This window comes from Sphaeramia orbicularis, unplaced genomic scaffold (assembly GCF_902148855.1).
Source record: "Sphaeramia orbicularis unplaced genomic scaffold, fSphaOr1.1, whole genome shotgun sequence".
In the NCBI taxonomy this organism is placed as follows: Eukaryota; Metazoa; Chordata; class Actinopteri; order Kurtiformes; family Apogonidae; genus Sphaeramia; species Sphaeramia orbicularis.
Window position 1 is genome coordinate 104,133 of NW_021941616.1, and position 20,982 is coordinate 125,114.

The 20,982-nt window shown below is 43.5% G+C and overlaps 2 protein-coding genes and 1 pseudogene across 4 annotated transcripts; 2 read left to right on the forward strand and 1 right to left on the reverse strand.

The window, feature by feature from the left end:
- The first annotated feature begins 3,769 nt into the window (after positions 1-3,769).
- Positions 3,770-4,396, forward strand: LOC115416501 (ubiquitin-fold modifier-conjugating enzyme 1 pseudogene; annotated as a pseudogene).
- A 2,051-nt stretch (positions 4,397-6,447) lies between these two features.
- Positions 6,448-15,372, reverse strand: LOC115416505 (U4/U6 small nuclear ribonucleoprotein Prp4-like). 2 transcript variants are annotated; one of them, XM_030130281.1, is made up of 15 exons: positions 15,264-15,372; positions 13,587-13,765; positions 13,302-13,488; positions 11,849-11,936; positions 11,543-11,622; positions 11,353-11,446; positions 11,169-11,263; positions 10,277-10,335; positions 10,058-10,181; positions 9,883-9,972; positions 9,171-9,293; positions 8,766-8,873; positions 7,607-7,725; positions 6,721-6,827; positions 6,448-6,630 (listed from the first exon to the last, which is right to left on the reverse strand). In XM_030130281.1, the coding sequence occupies exons 2-15, from the start codon at positions 13,747-13,749 to the stop codon at positions 6,544-6,546; spliced, it is 1,524 nt and encodes a 507-aa protein (XP_029986141.1). In that variant the 5' UTR covers positions 13,750-13,765; positions 15,264-15,372; the 3' UTR covers positions 6,448-6,543. The 2 variants fall into 2 exon arrangements, with proteins under 2 accessions (XP_029986141.1, XP_029986142.1); XM_030130282.1 differs by having other exon boundaries at positions 15,267-15,346.
- Positions 15,357-19,902, forward strand: LOC115416506 (anaphase-promoting complex subunit CDC26-like). 2 transcript variants are annotated; one of them, XM_030130284.1, is made up of 3 exons: positions 15,357-15,520; positions 17,611-17,752; positions 19,669-19,902. In XM_030130284.1, exons 2-3 carry the CDS (start codon positions 17,672-17,674, stop codon positions 19,876-19,878), a joined length of 291 nt encoding a protein of 96 aa, XP_029986144.1. In that variant the 5' UTR covers positions 15,357-15,520; positions 17,611-17,671; the 3' UTR covers positions 19,879-19,902. The 2 variants fall into 2 exon arrangements, with proteins under 2 accessions (XP_029986144.1, XP_029986143.1); XM_030130283.1 differs by having other exon boundaries at positions 15,361-15,520; positions 17,626-17,752.
- Positions 19,903-20,982: the final 1,080 nt, after the last annotated feature.

The following is a 20,982-nucleotide window of genomic DNA, read 5'->3' on the forward strand; positions in this document are numbered from 1 at the left end:
TACAGGGGGTTTACAGTGGGTTTATAGTAGGTTTACAGTGGGTTTACAGTAGGTTTGCTGTGGGTTTATAGTAGGTTTACAGTGGGTTTCCAGTAGGTTTCCAGTGGGTTTCCAGTAGGTTTCCAGTGGGTTTCCAGTAGGTTTCCAGTAGTTTTGCAGTGGGTTTATAGTAGGTTTACAGTGGGTTTCCAGTGGGTTTCCAGTAGGTTTGCAGTGGGTTTACAGTAGGTTTACAGTGGGTTTACAGTGAGTTTACAGTAGGTTTCCAGTGAGTTTCCAGTAGGTTTGCAGTGGGTTTATAGTAGGTTTCCAGTAGTTTTGCAGTGGGTTTATAGTAGGTTTACAGTGGGTTTACAGTGGGTTTACAGTAGGTTTCCAGTGGGTTTCCAGTGAGTTTACAGTGGGTTTACAGTGAGTTTACAGTAGGTTTGCAGTGGGTTTATAGTAGGTTTACAGTGGGTTTACAGTAGGTTTACAGTGGGTTTACAGCAGGTTTACAGGGGGTTTACAGTGAGTTTACAGTAGGTTTACTGTGGGTTTACAGTGGGTTTACAGCGGGTTTACAGTGGGTTTACAGTAGGTTTACTGTGGGTTTACAGTGGGTTTACAGCGGGTTTACAGTGGGTTTACAGTAGGTTTACTGTGGGTTTACAGTGGGTTTACAGCGGGTTTACAGTGGGTTTACAGCAGGTTTACAGTGGGTTTACTGTGGGTTTATAGTAGGTTTACAGTGGGTTTCCAGTAGGTTTACAGGGGGTTTACAGTGAGTTTACAGTAGGTTTACAGTGGGTTTGCAGTGGGTTTACAGTAGGTTTACAGTGGGTTTATAGTAGGTTTCCAGTGGGTTTCCAGTAGGTTTACAGGGGGGTTACAGTGAGTTTACAGTAGGTTTACAGTGGGTTTACAGTAGGTTTACAGTGGGTTTACAGTGAGTTTACAGTAGGTTTCCAGTGGGTTTCCAGTAGGTTTGCTGTGGGTTTATAGTAGGTTTACAGTGGGTTTCCAGTGGGTTTCCAGTAGGTTTCCAGTGGGTTTCCAGTAGGTTTCCAGTAGTTTTGCAGTGGGTTTATAGTAGGTTTCCAGTGGGTTTCCAGTGGGTTTCCAGTAGGTTTGCAGTGGGTTTACAGTGGGTTTACAGCAGGTTTACAGTTGGTTTACAGCAGGTTTACAGCAGGTTTACAGCAGGTTTACAGTAGGTTTACAGTGGGTGTACAGCGGGTTTACAGTGGGTGTACAACGGGTTTACAGTGGGTTTACAGCAGGTTTACAGCGGGTTTACAGCAGGTTTACAGTGGGTTTACAGTAAGTTTCCAGTGAGTTTACAGCAGGTTTCCAGTGGGTTTGCACTGGGTTTTCCAGTGGGTTTCCAGTAGGTTTCCAGTAGTTTTGCAGTGGGTTTATAGTAGGTTTCCAGTGGGTTTCCAGTGGGTTTCCAGTAGGTTTGCAGTGGGTTTACAGTGGGTTTACAGCAGGTTTACAGTTGGTTTACAGCAGGTTTACAGCAGGTTTTCAGAAGGTTTACAGTAGGTTTACAGTGGGTGTACAGCGGGTTTACAGTGGGTGTACAACGGGTTTACAGCGGGTTTACAGTGGGTTTACAGTAGGTTTACAGTAGGTTTACAGTAGGTTTACTGTGGGTTTACAGTGGGTTTACAGCGGGTTTACAGTGGGTTTACAGTAGGTTTACAGTGGGTTTACAGCAGGTTTACAGTAGGTTTACTGTGGGTTTACAGTGGGTTTACAGCGGGTTTACAGCAGGTTTACAGTGGGTTTACAGTAAGTTTCCAGTGAGTTTACAGCAGGTTTCCAGTGGGTTTGCACTGGGTTTTCCAGTGGGTTTCCAGTAGGTTTCCAGTGGGTTTCTAGTGGGTTTCTAGTGGGTTTACAGCGGGTTTACAGCAGGTTTACAGTGGGTTTACAGTGGGTTTACAGTAGGTTTACAGTGGGTTTACAGTAGGTTTACAGTGGGTTTACAGTAGGTTTACAGTAGGTTTACAGTGGGTTTACAGTAGGTTTACAGTAGGTTTGCAGGAACACATTCTGTAAAATCCTTGCGTATGTACCAGGGGGGTCCAGGGGTTGCAGGGTGTAGTGCAGACCCACGTCGACTGCATTGTCCACTGACCTGTTTGCCTGGTAGACAAACTACAGGGGTCACACAGCTCCAGTGGTCTGTTGAAGATCCGGGTGAAGATGGGGGTCAGCTGGTCAGCACAGACCTTCAGACAGGAGGATGACACCCCGTCTGGGCCTGGAGCTTTCCTGGTCTTTTGTCTGCTGAAGAGCTGACTCCCATCCTCTTTGCAGATCCTCAGTGTTGGTGGGGGGTCGATAGGGGAAGGTGAGGGCTGAGTGGTGATGGTGCGGGGGAGGGGTGTGAAGGCTGGCTTCTCAAACCTGCAGTAGAAGGTGTTCAGGTCGTCAGCCAGTTCACAGTGAGCTGCAGTGTGGGGGGTAGGTCTCCTGCAGTGTGGGGGGTAGGTCTCCTGCAGTGTGGGGGGGTAGGTCTCCTGCAGTGTGGGGGGTAGGTCTCCTGCAGTGTGGGGGGTAGGTCTCCTGCAGTGTGGGGGGGTAGGTCTCCTGCAGTGTGGGGGTAGGTCTCCTGCAGTGTGGGGGGTAGGTCTCCTGCAGACCTGTCCACACTGACTGGCTTCTCAGAGTAGCTCCTCTGTTGTCAGTGTGTTGCTGGGTCTGGTTGGACAGGACTCTGTCCCCCCTCCTGTAGACCTCCTCCTTGACCCGATGAAGGTACCTGAGCGTAGCAGTGAACCAGGGTTTTATTGTTCTTGTATGTGCAGGAGGTTTTGGTTGGCACACACCACACACACACCACACACACGTGTCCTCACAAAAGCTGGTGTAGGAGGTCACAGTGAGTTCGTTGAGGTCTGCAGGTCCTCAGAACCACAGTCTAAGCAGACCTGCAGCTCCAGCTCTGCACTGTCTTCACCACAGGCTGAGCAGGTCTGAGAGAAGATGAACCATGCGGTGGTCAGAGAACCCCACGGCTGTACGGGGACAGAGACATACACAGCCTTTAAAATGGTGGAGCAGTGGTCCAGGGGGGTTAGTCCCTGGTGGGACACTGAACATGCTGTCTGGGTCTGGTATGGGTCTGGGTCTGGGTCTGGTCTGGGTCTGGCGTTTTCTTTCCATATCAGTGGTGGTCAGTCAGCTGATGTAAACACTGACCTGAGGTGGAACGTCCACCCCACGCAGAAAAAATGAGCAGAACTCCTGCAGTGAAGAAAAGAGTGGACAGTTCATGAAAGAAGAGTCCAAGTGGGGACTGAGAAGGTCCCTCAACACTGTGACACCCACACAGCAGCCTTCAGGAACCCCCCCCCCCCCCAGAGCTCCGTTCCACAGTATTTATGTTCGGTCTGTTTAGTGCAGTTCAAATTCAATATTTGAAAAGGATAAAAAATATATATATCGACCAAGAAATGACAACAACAACAACAACAACAACAACAACAACAACAACAGTCTGAACCCAGAAATAATACACATACTAAATCCAGTCCAGACAGGAAATGGACCTGGTCTGGGTCTGGACCTGTTCTGGACCTGGTCTGGGTCTGGACCTGGTCTTGGTCTGGGTCTGGACCTGGTCTGGACCTGTTCTGGACCTGGTCTGGGTCTGGGTCTGGACCTGGTCCGGGTCTGGGTCTGGACCTGTTCTGGACCTGGTCCGGGTCTGGGTCTGGACCTGGTCCGGGTCTGCAGGGGGCAGCACATCCACAGTCTGCAGGAAACAGAAGAAGAAGAAGGGGGCGGGGCTCCACACACCGGAAGTCCACGTCAGACCAGGACAGAAGCCGAACGGAGCCGGTCCTTCTGATCCCGAACCCGGACACGGACCCGGACTACGTGTACATCTGCGATGGCGGACGAGGCCACGCGCCGCGCGGTCTCTCAGATCCCCCTGTTGAAGACGCACGCGGGGCCGCGGGACCGCGCGCTGTGGCCGCAGCGGCTGAAGGAGGAGTACCAGGCCCTGATCCGGCACGTGGAGCAGAACAAGAGCGGAGACAACGACTGGTTCCGCCTGGAGTCCAACCAGGACGGCACGCGCTGGACCGGAACCTGCTGGTTCATCCACGAGCTGCTCCGGTACGAGTTCCGGTTGGAGTTCGAGATCCCGGTGACGTACCCGGACACCGCCCCGGAGCTGTCCATCCCGGAGCTGGACGGGAAGACCGCCAAGATGTACCGGGGCGGACGGATCTGCCTGACCGAACACTTCGCTCCGCTCTGGGCCAGGAACGCGCCCCGGTTCGGACTCGCGCACCTCATGGCCCTGGGGCTCGCGCCTTGGCTGGCGGTGGAGGTCCCGGATCTGATCAGTAAAGGACTGGTGGTCCACAAGGAGGGGGGGGGCGGCTGAGGGGGGGGGGGGGGGGGGGGGGGGGGGGGGGCTGAGGACTGGTGGTCCACAAGGAGGGGGGGGGCTGAGGACTGGTGGTCCACAAGGAGGGGGGGGGCTGAGGACTGGTGGTCCACAAGGAGGGGGGGGGGGGGGGGGGGGGGGGGGGGGGCTGAGGACTGGTGGTCCACAAGGAGGGGGGGGGCTGAGGACTGGTGGTCCACAAGGAGGGGGGGGGGGGGCTGGGGGTCATGGGTCCCATGGACACCCCTGTCCCTGTGGAGGGTCCACCCACCCTTCAGTCTGGACAGAGTTGATGGACCCAGTGGAACCAGTGGACCCAGTGGACCCAGTAGACCCAGTGGACCCAGTGGACCCAGTAGAACCAGTGGACCCAGTGGACCACAGATGGTTGTCTGTGTTCTCCTTCTCCTTGTGACTCTGCGTCAGTTGTTCTTGGACTCCTTAAACCACTGTTTGTTGAATTCTTTCATCATGGGGTCCATGGGGGGGGGGGGGGGGGGGTCTGAGCTGCTGGATAATTTCAGAACCAAATCTGAATGTTTGCAGAATTAAACTGTTGGTTTTGTTTGTTCTTCAGTTAATTTTGTCTGATTAGTTAAAAATGTCAGAGTTATTAAAGTGGTCACATGACTGAACCTGGTCTATGAATGAGTCCTGAATGGAAACAACCACCTGACCCCAGGGTCACAGATGATTGGACACTTAAATACTCTTCATTCTGGTTTTATTTTCCAGTTCATCTGTCCGTCATGTTGGTACTGGATGGACTTTATCAACATAAAGGGTTAAAACACACACGTTAAATCCAGTCTGAAACATCTTCATGTCAGAAATGCACAGAATTCTCACAAATAAACTGAAGGAACCTTTTCAAAGACTCCAGAAGTGAAAGTATACTAGGATACTTTTATTGGACTACTTCCTCCAGACCAGGGCTGTCAGACTCAGTCCAGTTCCACATTCAGATGAACCTGGTCTGCAGTGGGCCCCCCCACTCAAATAACAGGATAAGAACTTCGAAATAACAGCAACGCCAAAGTTTTTTCAATGTTTTTGAGTAAAAAAAAAAGTCAAATTCTGTAATGAAAATACAAACTGTACTTGAACATAACATGAACAAATATGAACAACCTGAAAATTCTGCAGAAAAATCAGTGTAATTTAAACACTCTTCTGCCTCAGCTGATCCATTTCACATGTGTCACAGCAGACAGATCCCAGTGGATCCACCAAACACTGAACAACAGGCAGAATATTGGTACAAATACAGACTTCTCTTTAGACATTTCAGGCGGTTCTTATTTGTTCAGGTTATTCACATTTTTTTGTAAAAGGCTCGTCTGTAAATGGAAACATTTTTGTGTACTTTTACTTTGTTTACACTGAAACAAAGAGAAAAAAATAGCTTTTTTTCATTCTTTAGAGGTTATTCTGATAGTATTTTGCTGGTCTGTCCCCCTTCAGATTGAACTGACCTAAAATGACTTGAACCTCCTTAATTGTTCATATCTTCAGTTTAATTTTTGCATTTCACAAATTCATCCCAGGGGCCAAATCAGACCCTTTAATGGGCTGGATGTGGCCCCCGGGCCGCATGTTTGACACCTGTGAACTAGAACTATGTAAACACTGTTCAGACTATAGTGTGTGCTTTGGTGCCCTCTGGTGGACAAGTGTGAACACTAGAGTGTGTGTTCCACAAATGATCCGTTTTCCAGGTTTTCAAATGAACTTCAGGACTTTTTTTACATTAATTCCCTAGAGCCTCAGTTCCAGGTCAGAAAAGCTGGATTTCCATCAGACTTCCGCCCCTGGAATACAGACAGGAACGGACCGATGATTATCCATCAGACTGTTTATCTGTTAGAGGTTCTACAGCTCACAGCCCACACAAGACAAACAAATGTGTCAACTTCCTCCGGGTTTCCACTTCCTGGTTGGCAGGGGGTGGAGTTGCCCCGCCCCCTAGATGACAGTCTGTGTTGAAATGTTGAAAACGTCATGTGATCTGAGCACAGACGTCTGAGGGTTAAAAACACAGACAGCAGGAGGAAAAAAGCCCTGAAGGTTTATTTTATTACAACAAACAACAAAACATCGGATTATTTTTCTATGTCCTGATGACATCACTGATGACATCACTGATGACATCACTCCGACAGCCACAGTTTGAACGTCCGGTCGTACGAGCTGGTGGCGATCAGTTTCCCGTCAGGTGACACGTCGACGCCCATCACCTGAAACGACAAAGAAACGTGAAGCGGTGATGTGCGCCACATGTGACCTGAACCGTCCAATCAGAGCGCAGACGGACCGCACACGCTCACCTTCCCCTCGTGTCCGGCGAGCGTCTTCAGTGGCATCCACCCAGGATGACTCCACACCTTCGCCGTGTTATCGTAGGCGCCGGTCAACAGGAAGTGGCCGTCCGTGGCTGCCAAACAAACAGGAAGTGACTGTCTGAGGACACACAGGACACCCCCCCCCAGCGTACGTCCCCCCGTGGACCCCCCCCCCCCCCAGTGGACGCCATCACAGACACCCTTTAACCCTTCAGTCTCCGCCCACAGACGGCCTTTAACCCTTCAGTCTCCGCCCACAGATGGCCTTTAACCCTTCAGTCTCCGCCCACAGACGCCCTTTAACCCTTCAGTCTCCGCCCACAGACGCCCTTTAACCCTTCAGTCTCCGCCCACAGACGGCCTTTAACCCTTCAGTCTCCGCCCACAGACGGCCTTTAACCCTTCAGTCTCCGCCCACAGATGGCCTTTAACCCTTCAGTCTCCGCCCACAGACGCCCTTTAACCCTTCAGTCTCCGCCCACAGACGCCCTTTAACCCTTCAGTCTCCGCCCACAGACGTCCTTTAACCCTTCAGTCTCCGCCCACAGACGCCCTTTAACCCTTCAGTCTCCGCCCACAGACACCCTTTAACCCTTCAGTCTCCGCCCACAGACGGCCTTTAACCCTTCAGTCTCCGCCCACAGATGGCCTTTAACCCTTCAGTCTCCGCCCACAGACGCCCTTTAACCCTTCAGTCTCCGCCCACAGACGCCCTTTAACCCTTCAGTCTCCGCCCACAGACGTCCTTTAACCCTTCAGTCTCCGCCCACAGACGCCCTTTAACCCTTCAGTCTCCGCCCACAGACGCCCTTTAACCCTTCAGTCTCCGCCCACAGATGCCCTTTAACAGAACAGGAGTAAAGGTTCTTACGTTGGAAGCGGACGGCTGACAGCAGGTTCTGGTGGGCGGGGACTGTGTACAGACACTTCCTGTTTCTCAGCTCCCAAACCTTACAAGTGTTATCACCACTTCCTGTGGCCAAGTGGTACCTGAGAGCACAACAAACACACAACAAACACACAACAAACACACCAAACAACAAACACAAAACAACAAACACACAACAATAAACACACAACACAATAAACACACAAAATAATAAATAATAAACACACAAAATAATAAACACACAAAACAATAAACACAAAACAAGAAACACACAAAATAATAAACACACAAAACAATAAACACAGAAAATAATAAACACAAAAAACAATAAACATAAAATAATAAACACACAATAATAAACACAGAAAATAATAAACACAAAACAAGAAACACACAAAATAATAAACACACAAAACAAGAAACACACAAAATGATAAACACAAAAAACAATAAACACAAAATAATAAACACACAATAATAAACACAGAAAATAATAAACACAAAACAAGAAACACACAAAATAATAAACACACAAAACAAGAAACACACAAAATAATAAACACAAAAAAACAAACACACAAAACAATAAACACACAAAATAATAAACACAAAAAACAATAAACACACAAAACAATAAACACACAAAATAATAAACACAAAAAACAATAAACACACAAAACAATAAACACACAAAATAATAAACACAAAAAACAATAAACACACAAAACAATAAACACAAAATAATAAACACACAATAATAAACACAGAAAATAATAAACATGCAAAATAATAAACATGCAAAATAATAAACACGCAAAATAAACACAGAAAATAATAAACACACAAAATAATAATAAACACAAAATAATAAACACACAAAAAAATAAACACAAAATAATAAACACAACAAACACAGAATAAACAGTCAAACACAGTAGTCATCTGTTCAGTGTCTGTGCTGTGATTGGCTGTGTTCAGTGTCTGTGCTGTGATTGGCTGTGTTCAGTGTCTGTGCTGTGATTGGCTGTGTTCAGTGTCTGTGCTGTGATTGGCTGTGTTCAGTGTCTGTGCTGTGATTGGCTGTGTTCAGTGTCTGTGCTGTGATTGGCTGTGTTCAGTGTCTGTGCTGTGATTGGCTGACCCATTTGGAGAAAAGTGGACACTGTAGATCTCCTTCAGGTGTCCTTCCAGGAAGACCACACAGCGTCCAGTTCGAAGATCCCACACTCGGCCAAATGCATCCAGCCCTCTGATTGGTCCACACAAGGGGGGCGGGGGGTAATAATTAAACACCAGAGTTAAATAAGTCATTAGCGTCAATATACAGATGTTTTGTAATTTGATGAACTTCTTTCTTCTTCATAGCTGCAGGTTTTTAGACAAATGTTCATATAATCCACAAACACACATGCATGTATTTCATCACTTATTTGTCTGTGGACCCGTTGCCGTGGTGACCCGTTGCCGTGGTGACCCGTTGCCGTGGTGACCCGTCGCCTCGGCTCCACCGGTACGGTCTTTAAATCTGACCCTGGGTGGTTCTTACCCGGTGGCGGCCAGAGAGCCGTCTGGGTGGAAGTGCAGGTCGTGGACGCCTTTACTGTGACCCTCCTGATGCAGAATCTCCTCCTGAACCTCCAGATCCCACAGACGCCACGAGTTATCGTAACTACACAAACAAACAAACAAACAAACAAACAAACAAACAAACAAACAAACATCTATTTATTTTGTTACCTCCTTTGTTTATCTAGCTGTTTGTTTAGTCATAACAACATGTGTGTTCTGATTGTGTGTTTATTTTTTTTATTGTTTGTTTCTGTGTGTTTGTTTATGATTTTTTGTTTGTGTGTTTGTTTATGTTTGTGTGTTATTTCAAATTTGTTTGTATGTTTGTTTGTGGTTGTGTAGGTTTGTGTTTGTGTGTTTGTTTTTGATTTTGTTTGTGCATTTGTTTGCTCATGTTTGTGTGTTAATTTGTTTCTTTGTATATGTTTGTGTGTTTTTGGGTTTGTTTTTGATTTTGTTTGTGTGTTTTTTTGTGTATGTGTATTTGTTTTTTTAATTTTGTTTGTATGTTGTGTGTTTGTGGTTGTGTATGTTTGTATGTTTGCTTTTTATTTTGTTTGTATCTTTGTGTGTTTGTTTTTGTTTGTTTTCATTTGTGTATTTGTTTGCTCATATGTTTGTGTGTCTTTGTGTGTGTGTTTTTTTTATTTTGTTTGTATATTTGTTTATGTGTTTGTTTGTTTGTTTACCAGGTGGTTCCCAGGAACCGTCCAGACGGATGCCAGGCCACTCGTGACACTCGCTCGCTGTGACCTTCAATGTCGGCCACCGGCTCATCGCTATGGAAACACAGAGGAAACCCAGTGACCACATGACTGTTCTGACACTGACTCAAAACCCGCCTTAAGCCCCGCCCCCACTCACCTGTCCAGGTTCCACAGCTTCACTGACCCGTCGGCCGCACACGACGCCAAGCTGACGTCCGATTGGTCGAGAGAGACTCCGGCCTGAGGGCGAAACACGACCGCGCCCACATTGGTGTTGTGACCTTCAGCCAATCAGAGAGCAGAGGAGTCCAGGTGTCATCAGCGACCAATAATAAACATGCACATCAATTCATCAACAATCAGTGGCTCCACCCACCTCTAAGACAACGAATCAGGTTGCAGTCTGGGACAGACCACAGCTTACACAGCCCGCTCCTGTCAACACAGGGTTAGCATTAGCATTTGTCTGTTAGCATTAGCATTTGTCTGTTGGCACGATGGAACCGAGGACAACAACAGAACATTATCATTAATTACATGTAAAATAATTTAAATAAAATTATATGTTATATGTATATGTTCAACACAGTGTTACAGCAAAAAAAAAAAAAAAAACTGACTTGAATTTGATCATATTTATGAAAAACAACTGTAAATGTTCATAAAGAAACTTTACGAGATTATAAAAATAAATGTTCATCCATTTCCCATGTGTTTGTGCAATGTAGTTGGTCTAAATCAAGAACAATGCTCCAAAACACACACACACACACACATATATATATATATATATATATATATATATATATATACACACATATATATGTGTGTGTGTGTTTGTGTGTATTTAGCACTTTAAAAATCGAGTGAAACTTAACAAATACACGGCAAAACACACAATTATTTACATGAATTCACCACTAAAACGTGGCTAAAACGTGGCTAAAGCTAATCCAACTCTTGTGTTAAAGTTCATCTTTCTCTGTTTAACTTCTGTTCATTTCAGTGCAGAACAGTTGACTTTTACAGTCATCGTCACTGCTTCATGACATGTTCTGCCTCATAGTTCAGGTCAGCGTGGAGGTTTGTGTGTTTAATTGAATTTAATCGTCATGTAAAATCAGCTGATTTCATCAGCGTCATCAGTGAAACCGTCAAAGTTTAAATCTGTGTTCAAACCGACCCTTTTCCTCTGTCTGATGATGCTACATGCTAAGCTAGGCACTGATGCTAATGCTAATTGTTATAAAAGGGGCGGGGCTTGGTACCAGGAAGCAGTGGCGAGCATTTTTGAGTCAGGGCTGAAATGGCAGAAGCTGATTGGCCGATCATCTCCAATCTGACTGCAGAAGTTATTCAGATTCTGAAGAAACAAACAAACAAATCCATAAAACAACAAGTCAATACGACACATTCAGTACTGGATCTTGGTATTGATCGGTCATTGATTACCCTCAGGCTCTTGTGCAGTTCCTGTTGACGCATCGCTCGTGTCGCCTCGGCAACGTCCCGCTGAGAACGTGCCGCCTCCAAACGCCTCATAGCTCTGATGAATGAAGGACAGCCAATCAGACGACAGACGGACACTGTTTGAACACATATGGATCTGAGCTCTGTGATTGGCTGGTTTGTTGTGACTCACCGGGGTAGAGAATATTTGGCCAACCAGAGCCGAGAGTCCTTCAGGTAGGCGGAGCCTTCGTGGTACCATGTCTGCTGGCACTTTGATTGGTCAGAATGAAAACCGACTGGATCAATAAACAATCAATGCATGCAATTATTTTCTAAATGTAATAATAATAATAATAATAATAATAATAATAATACTAATAATAATAATAATGGCTTTGTTATTAACGGTGTATTTGCGTAGCAAATACATGTTTATTTCTTTGTTTATTTTATTTGGTGTAAATGTGATCAATAACGTCATTGATTGGGGCTCCACCTCCTCCTGCGACCTCTTCGCTCTCTCCTCGTCTTTCCTCGACTTCTTCAGAGCGTCTGGTCCGACCACGGACAGAATACTTCGCAACCTGACGAGAAAACAGGAAACACATCAGAAGACTACGCTGACTCCCAGGATGCATTTCACCAGCAACAGAAACATGTTGCTATTCTCATCTCCATAGTAACACATAGCAACCAGCCCAGTGCTTCCAGCTGACCTGGAAACGATCCTGAACCCAGTAACAGACTCGAATCCTGCCTGATCTAATCTGTTTAATTCCTGTCGATCCATTAATTCTATCAATCCATGTCAATAATTGGTGTCAAATGCAGTTCTTCATCTTTTCATGGTCATCAGATATGACCATATTTGGACATTCAGAGGCAGCGTAGTTACCATGGAAACACCGTCATCTTCTACAAATATGATTCCCCAGTCAAACCAATGGAGTTGGATCAATGCCAGTGGATGAAATCAACAAAAATGAATAAAAAAAATAATAAAACCATGTAAAATACTAAAGAATGTGAATAAAACCAGCAAAAAAAGTACCAAAGTAAAAAAAAAAAAAAAAAATTAAACAAGCAACAAAATGTACAAAAACAGCCAAAGTCATCATCAAAACAGACAAATTTAACAAAAATAATAAGAAAGAAGAACAAAATAAGACACAAACTGAACAAATTTGAAGAAAAAATTAATAAATAGGCAACAAAATGTAGAAAAATTAAAAACAAACACTGATTCTCCAGTCAAACCCATGAAGTTGGATCAATGACAGTGGATGGAAATGAATTTAAAAAAAAAACCACAAACTAGAAAATAATGAATGTGAAAAAATAAGCAAAACATTTACTAAAATACAGTGAAAAAAGAATAAAATAAGCAAAAAAAAAAGAACAAAAGGAGCGAAAGTAATTAATGGACAAAAATGAATAGGAAATCAACAAAATAAAAGTAATCTTAACAAAATAAGCCACAAACTGAACAAAATTGAGGAAAAATTTAATAAATAGGCAACAAAATGTAGAAAACTGAACAAAAACCCTGATTCCCCAGTAAAACTCATGGAGTTGGATCAGTGACAGTGGATGGACACACTGGGGTTATATGTGTTAAAATAAGCACAAACTAAAATGAAGTTAAACTTCAAAACTGAAGAAGAGAATGACTCAAATGAAAAAAATGAATAATAATTTTAAATACAGCTGTAGATGGTGTTTTTATGTTCAGTTAATGATAGATTTGACAAAAACGTCACTTTTTTTCCCTCTGCTTTCATGAATATCTATGTGATCAGTAAATTAAACAAAAAAATACAGGATTTACATAAAAAAAGTCAAACACAGACGATAATATGAGAAAAACTGGTGATAAATCTGATTAAACAGGACTTCATTTGGGGGCGGAGCCAAAGCTCTGGGTCTTAAAGGGTTCACTTCCTGTTTACCTTTCTCTGCGGTCCGCTGGTCCTTCTCCAAACAGTGTGATTGGCTCTCCCAGCGCCCGAAGCCCCGCCTTCACCTCAGCGTCGTCCGTGGAAACGGTGATCTGTCGCGCTCGGCGGCGCCGTTCGAACTCGGCGAGCGCTTCCTGCTGCCGCTCACTGACGCGCTCCTCCATCTCCATGGTCTCTCCTGCAGGGCATCATGGGAATTTCAGAAAAAGTCTAGTCACAGGCCACGCCCACCTAACAGACAGACGGACAGCTGAGGTTACACGAGGTCATTCCTACCCGACGAGATGTTGATGTTTCCCGCCTCAATCCCGGCCTTGACAGCGTCGCTTCCCGTGGACAGGGCGCCATCGCCGCTCAGACGCTCGCGCTCTTTGTCCTCCAGGCTTCCGTAGAAAACACGGCTCTTCTTCGCCACCGGAGCTTCGTCTTCATCCGACATCGTGGATCAGATTCGACTGGAAAATGAAGGGATATTTACATCTGAATAACCAGGTGTAATAACGCTGTCGGGGATGACACCAGGGGTTTGTCCCCCCCCCCCCCCCCCCGGCATCCAAATATGACCTCATATAAACTCTAGGTTGAGGCACAAAGACAGAACAGTTGGACAGTGGATGTGAACTCAGTCTGAGCTCCATGGACCTGAGAGCGTCAGAGGAATGAACCCATTGAACCCATAATAAACTCCACCCACTGACTGAAACTGAGCCCAGACGAACTGTGGATGGAAGAACATGGACATGTGGAAGAACAGCAATATGAACCACATTGGATCTGAACTAGGGCTTTAAGAAAACATCAGTTCTGCAATATATCTCGATATTTCATTTCACAATACTGTATCGATATTAAAAAGTACTGTATGGATATTTTTAGGTATTTATTCAAACGCAGATATCGTGGAGGTTCATTCTTGTTTTTTTGTTTTATATCTTACTTATTCTTATTTCACACTTTTTTATTCAGTAATGTTGGTTCCTTTGTTTGGATTGAACTCAAATCCTGTTCTGATGTTAGTTGTGAACTAATAGAATCTGAACATTTGAACAGGATCTGAAACTGGAATGTCTGTAAAACACAATTTCAGTTTGAATACAGGAACATTTTGTGATAGAACATTAGATCCTGCTGGGATCAAATAAAAATGTGTTTAGTATTTGTGCAGATTTCTGGTATAATTCAATTCTTCTAGGAAATAATTATTTTTAAAAAAGAAACAAACAAAAAATGGTCTTTTTAACAGCATCATGATATATCGTAACGTGATTCTAGTATTACGATTCGTATCGTATCGCCAGATTCTTGAAAATACACAGCCCTAATGATGATTAAGATCAAAGTTAAATTCTTCACTGTCGAAATATGAGGAGACTTTTTGACTTAGTGAGATTTCCTTTTTAAAACACTGTAATTATTATAGTAGTTTTTCCTCTGATTCAAACCACACATCAGTCAGACCTGGAACTGGAATCACATCCACTGAACAACACAGAGCTTTACTGATGACACAAACATGAACCCAGGTCCTGGAGACTGTCTATGACATATATATATGTTTTTATGTATTTACAACAGAACGGATGTGATCTGTGATGTGTACATTTTCATAAATAAACTGTTTAAAGTTAGAAACTGAAGCACAAAGTAAACTTTGAATATGTAAACACTTTTAGATCCAGAACCAGATTCTGTTGTTTCTGTCACAGTCTTTACATGTTGACTGATTTACAAACACACAGTTAATTGTGATATTTAAAAACCTTACAAATAAATGTTTTAAATCACATGTTTATCTGCCGGAGTTCTGACCACAGAAGAAGAAACAAAGCGCGCTAGTGTTAGCATTAGCATTAGCACCGGACCAACACAAACAGACTTCCGCTGAGTTACACACGCGCGGCCACACTTGCTGTGACAGAATATTTGTGTGAAGTAACTAACTTCAGAACTCACCTGAGATTGAACACTTTAAAGTTTAAACTCCAAAACGAAAAAAAGGAGAAAAGACGACATTCAGCGTCTACACGACCTAACCCGGAAACAGCTACGGTCACTTCCGTTTCCGGGTCAGACACTCCACTTCCGGCAACAGCAGAAAATAAAAAACAAAAAAACAGAAGTTCGGGTAGAAAAGTGTGACCCTCTGAAATTCACCTGTTGGATCCACCTGTACAGATCTGATCCACCTGAGCAGGAGCCGCGTCACACAGGTGAGAACAAGGCTGTTTCCGGTTACAGTTATAGTTTTACAGCATCTGTTAGCATCTGTTAGCTTAGCATCAGAGCAGTGAGCGCAGGAGCGGAACAGAGATGGATACAAAAACGACCCACGGAGTCTGTGTGAACCTGGACCTGGACCCGGACCTGAACCTGTAGCCGGACCACTGGACTACAAAACATCATTCGAACGGAGTTTTATCATTTAAAACAGAGCTGTCCAACTCATTTAAGTTCAGTTCCACATTCAGCTAAATCTGACCTGCAGTGGACTGAAGCAGTGAAATAAGAACAGAAGTAATGTCAACTCCAAACTTTTCTCTGTTTTAGAGTGAACAAAGTAAATTTACAGTATGAAAAGGTTTACATCTACAAACTATCCTTTCAAAAGACGAGAATAACATGAACAAACTGAATAGATCAGTGTAATTTGAACACTATTCTGCCTCAGTTTCTCATTTCCACATGTTCATTAGAACTGACAGATCACAGTGGATCTACAAACACACAAAACATTTAATAACAGGCAGAATATTGGTACAATTGTACTTATTTTTCTTAAGACATTTCAGGTAATTCACATTTTTTGCAAAATTATACTTTTAGTGTAAATACATGAAAACCTTTACATTTACAAACAGAAACATTGTCAGTTGTCATTATTTCTATGTTATTCTGATAGTATTTGACTGGTTCTGACCCACTGGAGATTGAATTGGTCTGAATGTGGAACCTGAACTAAAAGGATTGTTAATATCTTATTTCACAATTTCATCCACAGGGCCGGACTGGACCCTTTGGTGGGCCGGATTTGGCCCCCGGGACGCATGTTTGACAGCTGTGGTCTAGAGGATCTGACCAAAGCTCTGCTCATGAGCTCCTATTATTAACCCTGTTTGATCTGACACTAAATCCTCCCGTTTCAAACTGACGCACTGTTCTATTTTTATGCTGTTACAGGTGAATTGGGCTCAGTTTATTTCCGTATATTTGTCTGATTCTCCCTCAGACACAGATTCTGGTACAAACAGTTAACACTATAACGTTGAGTTAGTGATCAGTTTTCCATCAGATCACAGTCAGGATGTTGAATCAGACAGTTTAAGGAGTCGGACTTAACTCTGGTGCAGTGGTTTACTTTTAATGCACTGGAAGTCCACATTGAACCAAAGTATCAGACCCTACATGACAGGTCTGCTGTGGGTCCAGACTTATGTCCTATTTGGGGATTTATTTTTGAAGGTGTCAGTGTTTTTAAGCAGTGTAATATTTTCCTGGAATCTCTGATACTTTTTATTTAGAGAAGAACTGATTTTCACATCAGTCATCAGTAGGGCTGTAAGAAAATATGGACTGTGCAATATATCACAATATTTAATTTCACAATACTGCATTGATATTAAAAAGTACTGTATGGATATTTTTAGGTATTTATTCAAATGCAGATATTGTGGAGGTTCATTTTTGTGTTTTTGTATCTATTTTATTTATTATTATTTAACAGTCTTTTATTAAATAATGTTCATTCCTTTGTTTGGATTGAACTCAAATCCTGTTCTGATGTTAGTTGTGAACTAATAGAATCTGAACATTTGAACAGGATCTGAAACTGGAATGTGTGTAAAACAGAATTTCAGTTTGAACACAGGAACATTTGGTGATAGAACATTAGATCCTGTTGGGATCAAATAAAAATGTGTTTAGGATTTGTGCAGATTTATGGTGTAATTCAGTTCTTCCAGGAAATAATCATTTAAAAAAAGCAACAAACAAAAAATTGCCTTTTTAACAGAATCATGATATATCTTATCATGATCCTAGTGTTGTGATTTGTATCATATTGTCAGATTCTTGCCGGTACACAGCCCTAGTCTTTCTAAAATCTGTCCTGTTGTCTTTATGACTTTGGTCATATTTAATTACATGTAAAAGAGTGAAAACTCCAGTGAATGTGAGTCCAGTCGATCAGAAAAGCCTGAAAGCTCCAGTTCAAACAGGTTTTCCTGAGCGTCGGGTTCGTGTTTCCTCTTCACAGACAAATGTTCACATTCTCTGACATAATTACCATAATCTATGTCTGCGTCTTTGCTTTGTGTAGGTTTCCATAGTAACCACAGGATCCGCTGCTCGGCTGCGTTTTCGACATGTTGAGGAGGAAACCGACTCGTCTGGAGCTGAAAATCGATGACACCGAGGAGTTTGAGAGCATCAAGAAGGAGCTGGAGGTGGGATGAACCCGTCCACACACCAAAAATTGGACCGAGGTCCAACAGCAGATTTAAAGGTGCAGGAGACTTTTGTGACCAGTTTGTCCTCAGATCTGTCCATCCTCAGTTTCATTCGTCTGTTCGTCTGTCTGTCATTCCTCAGCTGAATCTCTTCCTCATGAACAGTTTCTTAGTTCCATCCACCACAAACAAACCGTGTGTTTACAGAGTCAGGAGGAACTGGGCGTCTGAGAAATTTGGTTGCGACGTGCATTGTGGGAAAGGGAGGTTCGCACAGCCACCTGACAGCAGCAGCTGAAACAGACACGAGGCGGAAACGGCAGGGGCGCCCTTCCCTCTATGCATATTCCTCCAGCCGTTTCCGTGTTTCAGCCGTTTCCGCGTCGTGTTTTTTTATCCATATAATATCATATGGTTGAACTACTGCTGTCGCTGTCAGGCAGCTGTGCGAGCCTTCCCTTCCCACAATGCACGTCACAACTAAATGCCTCAGACACCCAGTTCCCTCCCGACTGTTTGTAAACACATGGTTTGTTTCTGGTGGATGGAACTAATGCTGCATTTCCACTACATGGAACTGGCTCCACTCTGGTACCAGGTCCTATTCCAGACCCTTTCCACTCTGGTACCAGGTCCTATTCCAGACCCTTTCCACTCTGGTACCAGGTCCTATTCCAGATCGGTTCCACTCTGGTACCAGGTCCTATTCCAGACCGTTTCCACTCTGGTACCAGGTCCTATTCCAGACCCTTTCCATTCCAGACCCTCCCTCTTTCCAGTCCCTGGTCGTCATAGCGATGCGGTGCGTTCCTTCTGTGTGCTCTGCTCACAGTTGCTGATAAACTCACTGGTTGCCTGTTGTCTGGTCAAACTCCTGCTGAATGTTTGCGTCTGAACCTCCTGGACAAACCATGGTGTAGTTTTACAGACTGTCATCATGTGGATTCACCTACTGACAGATTTACTGGAAAAGGGCGGGGCACACACACCACTCTGACCAATCAGAGGTCTGCAGTGTTTACACAGTGTCACCTTTAGTACCTGGTCCCCAGTCCTGGAACCTCAGAGGAGGAGGTACCAAAAAACTAGTACCAGGTACCAGACTCCAAAAAACTAGTACCAGGTACCAGATTCCAGGTCCTTTCTCGTAATGGAAACGCAAAAAAGTCGAGTCGAGTCGATACCACGTAGTGGAAAAGCAGCGTAAGAAGCAGTTCACCATGAGGAAGAAATTCCGGTGAGTAATGACAGACAGATGAACGGACGAATGAAACTGAGGACATGACTGAGGATGGACAGATCTGAGGAAAAACTGGTCACGAAAGTCTCCCGCACCTTTAAATACATTAAGGGACATTCATTTGACCTTTCAAAGTCACTCAAGGTCAAAGGTCATGGCACCAGATGAAAGCCTAAATGTGACTTCATATCTTTTGTCAATAATAATTATATCAATATCTTCAACTGTTTTCAACTTCGAACATGTTGAAATGTGTCCCATTTGAAACCAGTGAGGATTTGGAACATTTCCAAAATTATTAAAAATTTTTAAAAACAATCTATTATTTCCCAATTCTTTGAACAGACTTGGTGGAACTTACCCCAAAGATGTTCCACGACAAATATCAGGTCAATGTGACGGTTTCAGAGAAGAGTCTGGATTGAAAGAACAGTTTATGGACGAACAGCTGATCCCAATAATTGATCAGATCCATTGGACTAAAAACCAGTGGAGGGTCCAGACACTCAGGCATCGAGAGGTTAAATATGAGTTCACATCAAAGCGAGCTGTGCGTCAATAACTGGTCACATGGTCATCAGTCTGTTTATTGATCGATACATGATCCTTATTGATTGGACATTAACCATAATAATCAATACTTTTTCTTGATCAGTGTTTGGTTTTTTTTCAGGCCAGGAAGCGCCAGCGGGACGATGCAGAGACGGGGGGAGTGGGCGGGGCCTCAGTCATAGCCGTAGACATCATCGGAGGCGGTACCTCAGCGTCCGCCTCTTCTTCGTCTGCTGCGTCGAGGGCGGAGCTTATTAATGAGCGAATCGGATACAAGCCCCACCCCAAACCGGCCACGCTGCCTGGACTCTTTGGAAGTTTACAGTTTTGAATAAAGACGTCACATGACCAAACCCACACGTGTACGAGTGCTTCATCACATGACCAAACCCACAGCTGGTGGGCGGGGCCAAAGGGTCACAACCCCGCCCCCAGAATCATCAGAGTTCAACTCAAATCCCATTAAAAAAAAAACTAAAAATAGAAAAATGATCTAAAAGACTTTTACATGTGGAATAAACATTGATGGATTTGAACCAAATTAAAGGCCATTATTTAATAAAAGGCAAAAACTTAAATAAAAAAATAAATCAGTTTGGTGATTCTGATGATTTTAAACTTTTACTTGTGGTCGTTTTACTTTTTCCTCCACTTCCTTTTCTTCTTTAATGTCAGTAAAAACAGAAAATGTTTTAAAAATGTCTTTTCAAACCAGACGTGAATCAGGTTTTTGCATCTGGAATAAAATGTTTAAACGAGTCGTATGTTTCATTTAAATAGTTTTTTTCCATATTTGAATTACAAATATCATGAGCACATGTAGGTAAGACCACACGTTCAGAGTTTTTACTGTGAACATTTACTGTCAATAGGATCAGTATGGAAGTAAATCTGTCTCATCAGGTTTGGAATTATAAAAGCCATTGAATTTCTAGCACTGAAATTAAGTATCTGAATTTTTTGTCTCTCAATGTTCATAAATTTAGAATAAAAAATTCAGAAGTAAAAAAAATTCCGATCACACATCTGGGACACCAAAGATAAGCAATGATTCAAGTTGAACCGACAGCCAGCCAACTGAGGTCCGTTTGGTCGGTCATGTGACACCAAAAAAATTCAGATAATTTCAGGGCAAAAAAATTCAGTGGCTTTTATTATTCAAATTCTGATGAGGCAGATTTACTTCCATAGATCACACATTACTAATTACACTAATTTAATTATTTATTTATCGATTCACAATTTAACATCCACATCAGAATTTACATTTAAAACAATAATTACATAAATACACAAATGAATGCATCAGTCATAATTCTGTATTTACTGGCTGGTTTATTGATCTGTAAGTGGAGGAGGACCTTCATTCAGTCCTTTAAGTTGTAGAAATCAAAATAAATTGTCCACACGATGACATTTTTGGAGATTTAAATGA